The sequence below is a fragment of the Erythranthe guttata genome, chromosome 14 (assembly GCF_056151865.1).
Source record: "Erythranthe guttata isolate IM_541 chromosome 14, IM_541, whole genome shotgun sequence".
Lineage (NCBI taxonomy): Eukaryota > Viridiplantae > Streptophyta > Magnoliopsida > Lamiales > Phrymaceae > Erythranthe > Erythranthe guttata.
In genome coordinates, this window is record NC_142546.1 from 14,428,531 (window position 1) to 14,440,878 (window position 12,348).

General features: G+C 38.4%; 1 protein-coding gene across 3 annotated transcripts in view; it reads right to left on the reverse strand.

The window, feature by feature from the left end:
• Positions 1-27: 27 nt before the first annotated feature.
• Positions 28-12,348, reverse strand: part of LOC105965570 (flavin-containing monooxygenase FMO GS-OX5) — a 29,190-nt gene continuing 16,869 nt past the window's right edge. The window contains exons 3-9 of one of the 3 annotated variants that reach the window (XM_088813443.1): positions 2,488-3,132; positions 2,335-2,405; positions 1,635-1,784; positions 1,350-1,432; positions 1,108-1,246; positions 566-754; positions 28-444 (exon numbers count right to left, since the gene is read on the reverse strand). In XM_088813443.1, coding sequence (XP_088669569.1) covers positions 295-444; positions 566-754; positions 1,108-1,246; positions 1,350-1,432; positions 1,635-1,784; positions 2,335-2,405; positions 2,488-2,998 — 1,293 coding nt within the window. In that variant the 5' untranslated portion in view covers positions 2,999-3,132 and the 3' untranslated portion in view covers positions 28-294. Of the gene's footprint in view, positions 445-565; positions 755-1,107; positions 1,247-1,349; positions 1,433-1,634; positions 1,785-2,334; positions 2,406-2,487; positions 3,689-12,348 lie in introns of those variants that run through there. The other 2 variants (XM_088813445.1, XM_088813444.1) reach the window with 2 other exon arrangements.

Below are 12,348 nucleotides of genomic sequence, written 5' to 3' on the forward strand. Positions count from 1 at the left end.
ATGAAATATATTTAATAAATTTATACTTAATGATGGGTAAATTCTTTTGAATGAATTTTTACAAAATAAATCACTCTAATTATTTATAAATGATTAAATTATGAAAAAAAACCCAAACTGAGTTGACTCGGCTGATTGTGATCGAGTGGACTACCCGGTTCTATGTGTGATCTTTCTGATTTTTAAAACATCGTTATGTTCAAATTTTCCTATAATATATTAGAAAAAATCATGAGAGTTTAAGATGGAAATATATATAAAATAGAGTACAATTATCTACAATCAAAATTGCTCTTATTGAATTCCATTCTCAAATTCCCACTCTCGATTCCTCCATCCACCGTTTTCGATTACGTATTTTAGGTAACACTTTTGAATAAATCGTGTTTGTTCATCCACTCCCGCTAATCCCACTTCACTAGCTAACCAGTCCAAGTAATCTAACTGAACGCAAATTTAATACTCTAAATTAGTCCCTCGTAAGTGCTTTTTTAAAGTAATCGACAAAGCAAACAAAATGGTAATGAAGTTTAATAATGTTAGAAAATCGGAGAGAAACAAGAACCTGGGATGTTGGAATATTCTTGTGGACGAGGCTGTGAGTGTTGTGTTTGGGTATTCGTTTCTCATCCATTTTCCGGTAATATTCTTCAACCTCGGAAAGCATATTCCCCTCGGATGGGAGATTCCTTTTCCCCGATAAAACATGCGCTATCCACTTCGCTTGTAAATCGATCATCAGAAAAACAACACCCTGCAATTTACAAAAAAAAAAAAAAAAAGAACTCGTGTTCAAATGAAATTATTTTCTAGCTAGTGCTTGAACGAACATAAGTTGCCATATACAGTTAAAAACTCTATAAATTAATAGAGTCGGAACTAGGAAAATTCTATTAATTTAACGAATTATTATATTATCGAGTTAATAATTTAACACGTTTTCACCGAGTCGGGACCGAGAGAAACTATTATTTAATCGAGGTTATTAATTTATCGAGGTTCTACTGTACGGATTTTCATGCGTCTCTATGATCCTATTACACTATTTGTTTCTGACGATGGTGTTTTCAAACTGTCGTTTATTGAAAGTTACTATGTTTGGCTAACCGAATTATAAGGAAGCCCGACAAAGGAAAGGGTGGGAGCGAGCTTTGGAGGAAAGATGTGTTTGTAGAGGGGTCCCACACGGTTATCATCAACGGTCACAATTCCACCCGTTTTCAAGAACGGGAAATCGTACTTGTACCTGTCAAAAAATTGTAAGAGAAAATAATTAAATCCACACAAAATTCTTCAATGACGAGAAATATTCGAAACTGAGATGCTGATCAGTGTTACGGATTTTAAACCCTGTACAGTGGAGGATTATATCTGCATGGACAGAGGCACCATCTTCGAACTTAACCTCTCCCTTTTCATCAACGTAATCAATCTGCAATGTAGGTTAATTATATTGTTTCATCTCAAATTCCAATAGAGTAGATGTCGTATGGTTCTAAAATCTAAATACAAACTCAATATGGTTAGAAGTTTCGTAATCGATTTTGGATTCCAAATTTAACTTTATACTGCATTCATTCCCTTTTGCTTTCCAAACAGTGTGTTCAAGATTAATATACGAAAATCTCGATTACCTTGGAGTGCTGCCACATATTATCTGCAAAATCCAACCTGGAAACTTTGACGTTAGGTGATCTTGAAGAAAGACGAACTTCCTTGGCTACTTTTGAGATTTCGAGAGAAATATCTTTTGCACTTGGTCCATCTCCAATTACCACCACAATCTACATCCCACGTATAAAACCATAATGAATATTTATCAACAAAAAAAGAAGGGTAAATTACAACCACCCTGAGGTATGGTCAAATTACGAAAAAAACCCTCATGTTTGGATAATTACATCTACCCCTTACCCCTCAACTATGAATCTTCTTACATCTCCACCCTTATGGTGTCAAATTCAACATAATGATCTAAATTCCGTGAAATGTTCTCTAGTTTGTACTCGTTTTGTGCAAATATAAAGTTCTGATGCACTAATCTGATATATATACAATCAAAAAAACACTTCATATGATCATCTAGCTTCAAAATGTGGAGCTCGAATGGGATAAAAAAATGGTCCAAAACTGAGAATATTTCATATCATCTAGAAGATTCCACTAAATTTAAAACCGCAAGGGTGGTTGTAATTTACCCAAATAAGAAGATTTATAGTTGAGGGGTGATTGTAATTACTCAAACAGGAGGGGGGTTTTCGTAATTTGACCATATGGTTGTAATTTACCCAAATAAGAAAATGAAGAAAAATAACGAAAGGAAAATCTAATCACCTGATCCTGAAATGGCTCGGGAACTCGATAGTTGTGGCTGTGCATCTGTTTTCCAGGCCATTTTTCCATGCCTTGCGTATTTCCAACAACGAAAAAAGAAGATTAGTTTTGATTAATTTGATCATACACAAATTAATATTTCTCTTAATATACCTGGAAAATCTGCAACTCTAGGTTGAGTGTGGTGCCCACTACAAACCACCACCGCATCAAATATCTCGTTCGAGCTCAACTCATTCATCTTCGACTCGACAACCCATTGATCATTCCTCAAATCGACTCTTTCAACTCGAACAACTTCGGTTTCGAACTGAATCAACTCAACCAATCGAAATTCATTAGCAAACTCATTCAAAAACTCGAGCACCTCTTCGTGACTAGGAAAAATACTCGATTCGCCGTACTTGCGAGCGAAGAATGGGCAGTCGAAAAAGCCCATAAGTTGCCTAGGGATATTCGTGCGAAGTGATTGGTATAGGCTGCCATGGACAACTTCTCTACTCGGGTCAATGCCTAACGGGTCGGACTCGACTTCCGGGTCGTAAACCCATGTACCGCCAATTTGTTCCGATTTCTCGTAAACTACGACTCGATGGTTTTCCAATTTGAGGGCGTAGGCGGTGGCCAGGCCTGATACACCAGCTCCGATCACCGCCACCTTCATTTGAACTAGGTGGTGCAAAATTACTACTATAATTTATAAACTAGATTTATTTTGAATGAAAATCCTGCTCCGAAAATTCATGCCCTAAAAAAAAATCAGGTACTGAGTTTTAGAAATTTTGCCTCTCGGTTAACCTGCAATTGAGTAGATATCGAACAATTGGGTTAATTTGGTGGTGGTTTCAAATCTGTGGATTGGAAAATGGCGGATTGAATTGTAGTTTCAGCTCTTAATTTACTCAATTAGCTGTTTCAGTCATGTGTAAGACGGCTCGTTATCTGCAATGCTATGACCACCGTAGTTCGTTGGAGCCGGTACTTCGCTCTCCGGTGGCTGGATGTGGATAGGGGTTGATCGGCGCCGCCGCTTGTGGGAGTTCCTTCCGCTGACAAAGGTTTGGCGATACTGTTGCCCTGCATTTCAGTGCGTAGAGCGTATCAGCGGCCACGCCGCTGCTGAGAATTCGACCGCCGCCGCCGCCATAGTCGTGTCGTGTCACGTGTGCAGTGTGCGTTTGAGGTGGCCGTCGGTGGTGGTGGAGATAAGAGATGAAAAAATAATAATAATAATATAATAATAATAATAAGGTAAATTACGAAAAAACCCCCATAAACTTAGGCTAACTAACGGAAAAAAAACGCCTCCATCTATACGTAATAACCAAAATTCCCCTCTAATTAACTGTTGATCGAGTTTTTTAACAGAATTCATGTACAACCTGTTATACTTTCTGTTAAATAGGTGAGAAATAAAAAAATATATTTGAAATTATGTAAAGTCTATACTCTGGGATCCAAAAAATCCGTGAAAAATTACACTCTAAGGGATTGGTGTAAGACGGAAACAATCCTCATGGAATTTTTGATAATTACGAACAGGTAAAGGTGTCTTTTGTTATTTAGCCTAACTTTAGGGGAGTTTCGTAATTTACCCTAATTGAAAAGAGAGGGAAAAATATTTACTTTACTTAAAAGTCAAAAGTCAAAACTATATGTAGTACATAAACTTCAACTTTTTAATTTTTTTCACATTTCATACACCTTTGTTATAAACTCGACACCTGCCGAACACCCTATGGGCCATTTCGTAATTCATAAAAAGTTAGAAACATGTTTGAATAATAAATAAATATTTTTTTTTACCTCCGTGATTATTTACATGATTTAATGTTCAATATTAAATAATAATTGATGGTAAAATTATATATTTTTGTATAAAAATAGTCTATAAATAAATAAAAACTTATATGTGTTTGTATAATATATATATAAATATACTTTTATATTTTTAATAATTACATGTTTTCCCTAAATTCCTGTAACCCCATTTTCAGTACATATCGTCTCCCTGAATCACTTTTTTCGTGTCCGTACTTCATAGCCAAAAGTAAATGTACCTTTCTGAACATTCAAAACAAAACCTAATCACTCATAATTCGCAATGACATGATTCAATTTAATATATATTTTCACCAAAATGTGAATAAAGCAAGCACTCAAAGAGAAATCAAATCAAGGGTTAATAGGACCGATAAGTATTACAACAAATTTCATCAAATCTAATTGAATTCTTCTTTTTCTTGGACTCCATCACTAAATTCCCACTCTCTATTCCTACATCCACGATTCCCTACGAGGAATTTATAGTAACTCTTTTGTATCGATCTAGTTCGTTCATCCACTTCTTGTAATCCCATTCGACTCGTTAACCAATCCGCATAATCAAGCTGTTGACAAAACCAACGCTCAAGACTTCATAACAACTTTAACCCGATATAATCGAGTTTATTGCATTTGATACCCATGTGTTATATCAAACCGCTAAAAAACTCCATATGTTATTAATATTGGCAAATAAAAACCCTTGCAATGACTTTTTTTTTGCAACAACGCCCTAAATTTTGAGTTTTTTACTTTTTAGGGGTAGTTTGCGATTCATAGGTGATTTTTTGCTAATAAAATAATATGAGGGGTTCTTTAGCAATTACAGAAAACACAGGGGTGTTGAATGCAATAAACCCCAATTTGAAAAGAGGGAAAAAAAAGACGAACCTCATGACCAAGGCTATGAGTATGGTGTTTCGGTCCATATATATACGTAGTTGCACTCTTTTAGAACCGAAATAGCACAAATAGATGGAGACACCTCGGTTAATCTAATCACGTTAGTGTCTCATCTCGGGTAAAGTAAAAACCTCCTAAAATTTATGGACAAAAATCATGTCAAATAAATCTAGTGCCTAACAAATTATACATACGTTGTAATGGGGAGTTTAAAGCAATTAAAAATAATACATGGGTATTAAATGCAATAAATACATAACAAAAGGATACCATTTGTGGCATTTGAAAAAAAAATAATAACACGAGGGGTTCTTCAACAATTAAAAAAATATAGGGTTGTTGAATGCAATAAACCCTAATTAATTAAAAGAAGAAAAAGAAAGGGAAAAAAATTTAAAAAAAAATTTGAAAAAAAAGAAAGAATTAATGGGGAAATTGATTGAAGCAAGGGGGCGGATGATTCGAACAGGGCTGCGGCGGCGGAGGAGTCCAAATAGTGTGCTGCGGAGCGGAAACAGCCGCCCTAGAAATCAACCAACACCGTGCTGTTGCTGAAGCAACCCTAGAAATCAACCAACACCGTGCTGCGGCTGAAGAAGCTGCAGCCCTAGTACCCAATCTGATTGAAGAAGAGGGGCCCGCGCAACCTGGGTGGGGCCTTCCCTTCGAACTGTCACATTTGATCTTCGCGAGTCTTTCTTTGGAAGCAAAGGGCCGAGAGGCCACGGTTTGCCGCAAATTTTACCAGATTCTATCTCCGTTTGCGCCCATTTCGGTGGAGGAGCACGTACAGGGCATCCGAGCGGAACGTGCATGTGTAGATACAATTTTGGATTTGACGAAGGAGGGAGAATTGGTGCAGCAAACCCTTGACAAGGCTTGCTTCAAAAGATGTGTTAAGGTATCTCGATTTCCTTGATGCGGTATGGGTTTGAAAGTCATCGGCGTATCGAACGTTTCTCTTTGGACTCAAGACTTGGTCGATCCAGAATTCGGCCTTGCTTCTCTTTATAATGGTAAGAGTTTACTAATATAGTAAAAAAAGAACATACCACTAATAATATGTCAAGAAAGAGTAGTTTATGAAACCTAAACAAAAAGACCAATTCTTAAAAAAAAAAAAAAAAAAGTATAACGAGGCACTCGAGTATCCAACTCCACTCACGTATCAAATCATCGTTCTTCAGTCTCTTATATTGGACCTGATAACAAAACCGAACAAGGAAAGAAAAAAAAAACTAGTGAAAACGACCTTGCTCATCCGTTTTACGTATCCGTATAAGAAAACATAACAAAACCGAACAAGGAAAGAAAAAAAAACTAGTGAATTAAAAAACGACCCTGCTGATCCGTTTTACGTATCGGTATAAGAAAACAGATAATAATGAGAATATGATCAAGAATAAAACGACTACCAATCAAATTTTTTAAAACACAGACATACCAGACCACAGACAAAATGTTTCATTCGCCTTTTTACAACTTGCGATGAAACAGAAAATCTACAATTTAAGAAGTTTGAGTGATCGAAACACTTGATATATAAATTGATTGCGAGTTAAAAAAAAAAATACTTGGGAAACCAAATGTTAAATAGGAAAATCGGCAAACATGGAAATAGTTAAAGGGCTGCAAATTTGGAAATAAGTCGAATATGAGATCAAGACTGAAGACTATCAAGCATTTGGTCAAACAAAGGAAGTTCAATCGATACATCGCTTTTCATACATAAATACATACATATACATACATACATGCATACACATACATACATATACTACATAGATACAATCAACCAACAGAGCACAATTCGAATATAATTACGTCGATCAATTCAAAAGTAAGAATCTGAGGAGAAGAAATGTATATTAGCTCGAAAATTCTTTGAAAGTCGAAGCCGGCTGTAGTTTTGCAATAGCACAAGGATAAAGGTATAGTTAACGAGAAACGATCAATCAAGAATGCAACCATGCACTAACACACACGAAATCAAGAAACGATCAAGAATTTGGTACTCTATTTTGTAATTGAACCCCATTAGCTTAGCTAGGTACTTGTGTTGCAGTGGAGTAGACAACTTCTGTTCCAGGAGATACTTGAGACTCTTCTGATCTGTCCTAATAGTGAAGGTTCCACAAATCAAGTATGATCTCCACTTCTGTACTGCCAAGAGGATGGCTAGGAATTCCTTTTCATATATGGACAATCCAACATTCCTTGGTCCCAAGGCTTTGCTGAGGTAAGCAATGGGGTGACCCTCTTGCATAAGAACAACCCCAATCCCATGCTGGCATGCATCAGTCTCCACTACAAAGCTTTTACTGAAGTTGGGAAGCTGCAGCACCGGTGTGTTGACCATGGCTACCTTCAGTGCTTCAAATGCCTTGTTAGCTTCATCACTCCAGCCAAAATGTCCCTTCTTGAGCAGTGATGTCAAGGGCTTGGCAATGGTTCCATATCCCTTGACAAACTTTCTGTAATAGTCTGTCAACCCTAAAAACCCCTTCAAAGCTTGAACTGTCTGTGGTAGTGGCCACTCTTTGATACTAAGTCTTAATCTCCTCTTGATCAACCCCCACACCATTTTCATCAATTACATGACCAAGGTACTCTACCTTTTTCTGATTGAAGCTGCACTTAGAGGATTTGGCATACAGTTGGTGCTGCCTCAACAATTCTAGCAATGTCCTCAAGTGGTCCAAATGCATGGCTTCATTTGCACTGTAGACCAATATATCATCAAAGAATACCAGTACAAATTCTCTCAACTGCCTCCTAAATATGTCATTCATGAAATATTGGAAGGTTGCAGGAGCATCAGTGAGCCCAAACGGCATAACTTTGAACTCATAATGCCCTGAAGAAGTCACAAAGGGAGTCTTTGAGATATCCTCAGATTTGACCCTAATCTGATGATAACTGCCCTCAAATCAATCTTAGAGAACACCCTTGCATGGCCCAATTCATCCAAGAGATCATCGATAATGGGGATAGGGTAGCTATCCTTGACAGTGATTGCATTTAACCTCCTGTAATCAGCACAAAACCTCCAACTCCCATCTTTCTTTTTTACTAAAAGAACTGGTGAGGCAAATGGGCTGGTGCTAGCTTGGATTATCCCAGTTTTCAGCATCTCCTCTACCTTTTTTTTCCACTTTTTTCCTCTGCATATAAGGGTATCTGTATGGCTGTGCCTTAAAAGAAACAATTCCCTCTTTTAAGGTGATTGAGTGATCAATGTTTCTGCTAGGTGGCAACCCTGTAGGTTCTTGGAAGATGTCTTTGTATTTCAACAGTAACCTCCCCATGCTATCAGTTTGATTTTGATCCGAGGTTTGTTCCTTATGTTCTCCACTCATCATAAAAAACATCCTAGTCCTTCTTGCCTCTTCTTAAACATCTTACTCAGCATCTGGCCAGTGATCATGCTGATAGAGGCTTCTTGCTTGTCAGCATGGATGGTTATATCCTTGATACCATGTCTTAGTGTAACAAATTGATTCACATGGTCAAATAGCACTGGTCCAAGTTTCTGCATGAAGTCCACACCAATCACTGCATCACATCCCCCTAATTTGAGCAGCCTCATCTCGAATATGAAGTGATGCTTCCCCATTTCCCACTGAAATGCTGGACATTAAGCATTGCAATCCATTTGGTTTCCATTGGCCACTGTGATTAACAAATTGTTAGTGTATATTACTTCACATCCTAGTTTTCTTGCTGTCTGAGGGTCCAGGAAACTGTGAGTGCTTCCTGTGTCAAGAAGCATTATCAAGTAATTGTTCTTGACCTTGCCCTTGACCTTCAATGTGTTGGTAGTTGACTGTCCAATCAATACAGTGAGAGATATGCCAATAGTCTCTTCTTCCACCCATTCTGGCACTTCCTCTAACTGTTCTAAGACTTCTCCTTCATCTGGCTTCTCTTCAATAAATCTTTCATAAACCATATTGGAGAATACATTCCACCCCACAAACTCCCTTCCTTCCACATAATCCATGTACCAATATTCAGCCTTGCCCTCCAGATTCAAAGCAACCATCATTACTCTCTCTACATCAGTTATAGGGTTTAAGACAAAGTACCTGTTGCACCTCCTTATCCAAGTTATAGGGTCCTCTCCGTTGAATTTGGGAAACTCACCCCTCGGCCCCCTTGCGTTGTTGCAGATCTGCATCTCTTGCCCTCTCTACCCCAAGTTTTCAGCTTCCATGGGGTTCCTTCTGTTGCCCTTAGTACTTCTGTCTGGTGTGAAGCCCGGCAAGAAATGATCTTGGTGAGGTGTGTAGAGTCTGTCGTTTTGAGATGACTGCCCCACCATATAAACTGGTTCCTTCCCTTTGTTGTTCTTGGTCATATCTTCAAGTAACTTCTTAACTTGTTCCATATTGAAGCTCATATTGGTCATTTCTTCCTTCAAGGTCCTCATCTCTGCTTGGTGTCTGGTATTTATCTCTCTTTGCTCCTCCCTGAACGCACCTGTGGTCTATTGCAATGGATCTGTGATTTCATTCCTATTTCTACTCATTTTTTTTGTGTGCCAGTGAAGTGATTTGTGGTGATGTGTTTAGTGATTATGATGTGAGTAATTCTTGAGTGATAATGAACAGGTGATGTCCAGAACCATGCTCTGATTACCAAATGTCATGAACTAGCTTTAACATAAAGAACTCAGCAAAAGAAAATAAAACAGAAAAGGGTTTCATTGATTGCCAACTCCAAAAGTGAGCTGTGAATCCATACAAGAAAGGAACAAATACAATAAATAAAGCCTTACATAAGATCAGATGGTAGCTGCTAAAGGATCACTGCTGCTACCTACCCTAATTACACTAGCTAGTCCAAACTTGGAGAGTATTTCCTCCACTTTCCATTTATATAGCTAGGGTTTACCATAAACGTAGGGTTTATGACAGCCATGCAACCAGCTCACGTGCTACTCACGAGCCCCACCTTTTGAAAATAAACATTAACTACTTAACACGTTTTTATAAGTAAAACGCAACTCTTACAAAACGACGTAGTATTGAAATTCAAAAAGACCCCCCTTCTCTCCTTAATCAGCCAATCACCACAGCCCCACCCAGATTGTGCGGGCCCCTCTTCTTCAATCAGATTCATTTCTAGGGCTTCTTCTTCAACAACAGCACTGTGTTGCTTGATTTCTAGGGCTTCTTCCGCCGCGTTGGTTGATTTCTAGGGCAGTTGCTTCCACCGCAGCACAGTGTTTGGGCTCCTCCGCCGCCGCAACCCTGTTCGAATCATCCGTCCCCTTCGGCTTCAAAATCAATTTCCCCATTAACTCTTTCTTTTTTTTTTTCTTTTTTTTTTAATTTTTAAATTCTAATTTCAATTTCCGATACTCACTTTACTCTCCGTAACCCTCAAAATATTATTATTTTTAAATCTATGAAGTTGTTTTTTCGCAACCTTTTATATATACAAAATCCAATTTGATTGGTTTGACATTAATTACCACCAAACCCCCTTAGCTAATGTCAAATTATGGAAAGACCCCCCACCCCTTTTGTTTCACCCCTTTTGTTTGTATATAATTACAACTAAGCCCTCAACTATGAATGACCGCTCTTATGGTGTCAAATTCAACAATATCTTCTACATTCCCTAGAATCTTCTAGATGCTGGCCGGCCGTATTTTAATTTTTTTCCCTTTCTTTTTATTCTTTTAATTAATTAGGGTTTCTTGCATTCAACACCCCTATGTTTTTTTAATTGTTGAAGAACCCCTCGTGTTATTATTTTTTTTCAAAGGCCACAAATGTGTCACGACCCGCTAGTTTTGGCCCAACCCCTTGCCAGTTTCCCTTGAGTTGAGAGGTTAAGAAGCCCAAGATTTAGCCAAATAGGGTTAGGCCCAAGTTGGCCCAATTGTATAGAGAAGTAGAGATTCTTGGAGGATTCTAGAAAATATTTTAGAACCCTCCCTTGTAGATATTTTTGTAGGAATTCTTTGGAGGGTTCTAGTGAACCACTCCCAACCGTTAGATCAAATAGATCTCCACCGTCCATTGAGGAGATGGTCTAGTATAAATAGAGGTAGGGTCCTCATTTGTAACCATACAAGAAATCCAACAAGCACCTAAGTAATAAAAGTAATTTCCTACAAACTCTCTTATCTTCTTAAGTTCTTCATTCGTTTCCATCTCAATCAACCAACAGAGCACAATTCGAAAATAATGACGTCGATCAATTCAAAAGTAAGGATCTGAGGAGAAGAAATGTATATTAGCTTGAAAATTCTTTAAAAGTCGAAGCCGGCTGTAGTTTTGCAATAGCAGAAGGACAAAGGTATAGTTAACGAGAAACGATCAATCAAGAATGCAACCATGCACTAACACACACGAAATCAAGAAACGATCAAGAATTTGGTACGATTCGCAAACGGAAGAAGTTCAAGGCACAACTTGAAAACAATTAAGTCAAAACTAAAAAAAAAAACGAATAATCAATAAATTCGAAATTAGAAATTCCAATACAAATTGAATGTTCTGAAAAAAAATAATATAATAAATAATCGAAACATATTACTTACCATTATAAAGAGAAGCGGAGCCGAATTCTTGATCGACCAAGTCTTGAGTCCAAAGAGAAAGGTCGATACGCCGACGACTTTCAAGAACTTATACGGCATCAAGGAAATCGAGATACCTTAACCCATGTTTTGAAGCAAGCCTTGTCAAGGGTTTGCTGCACCAATTCTCCCTCCTTCGTCAAATCCAAAATTGTATCTACACATGCACGTTCCGCTCGGATGCCCTGTACGTGCTCCTCCACCGAAATGGGCGCAAACCGAGATAGAATCTGGTGCAAACGGAGATAGAATCTGGTAAAATTCGCGGCAAACCGTGGCCTCCCGGCCCTTTGCTTCCAAAGAAAAGCGTCGCGAAGATCAAATGTGACAGTTCAAAGGGAAGGCCCCACGCAAACCGAGATAGAATCTGGTGCAAACGGAGATAGAATCTGGTAAAATTCGCGGCAAACCGTGGCCTCCCGGCCCTTTGCTTCCAAAGAAAAGCGTCGCGAAGATCAAATGTGACAGTTCAAAGGGAAGGCCCCACCCAGGTTGCGCGGGCCCCTATTCTTCAATCAGATTCATTTCTAGGGCTTCTTTTTGAGTGTTGCTTGATTTCTAGGGCTTGTTCCGCCGCGTTGGTTGATTTCTAGGGCGGCTGCTTCCACCGCAGCACAGTGTTTGGACTCCTCCGCCACCGCAACCCTGTTCGAATCATCCGCCCCCTTCGGCTTCAAAATCAATTTCCCCAT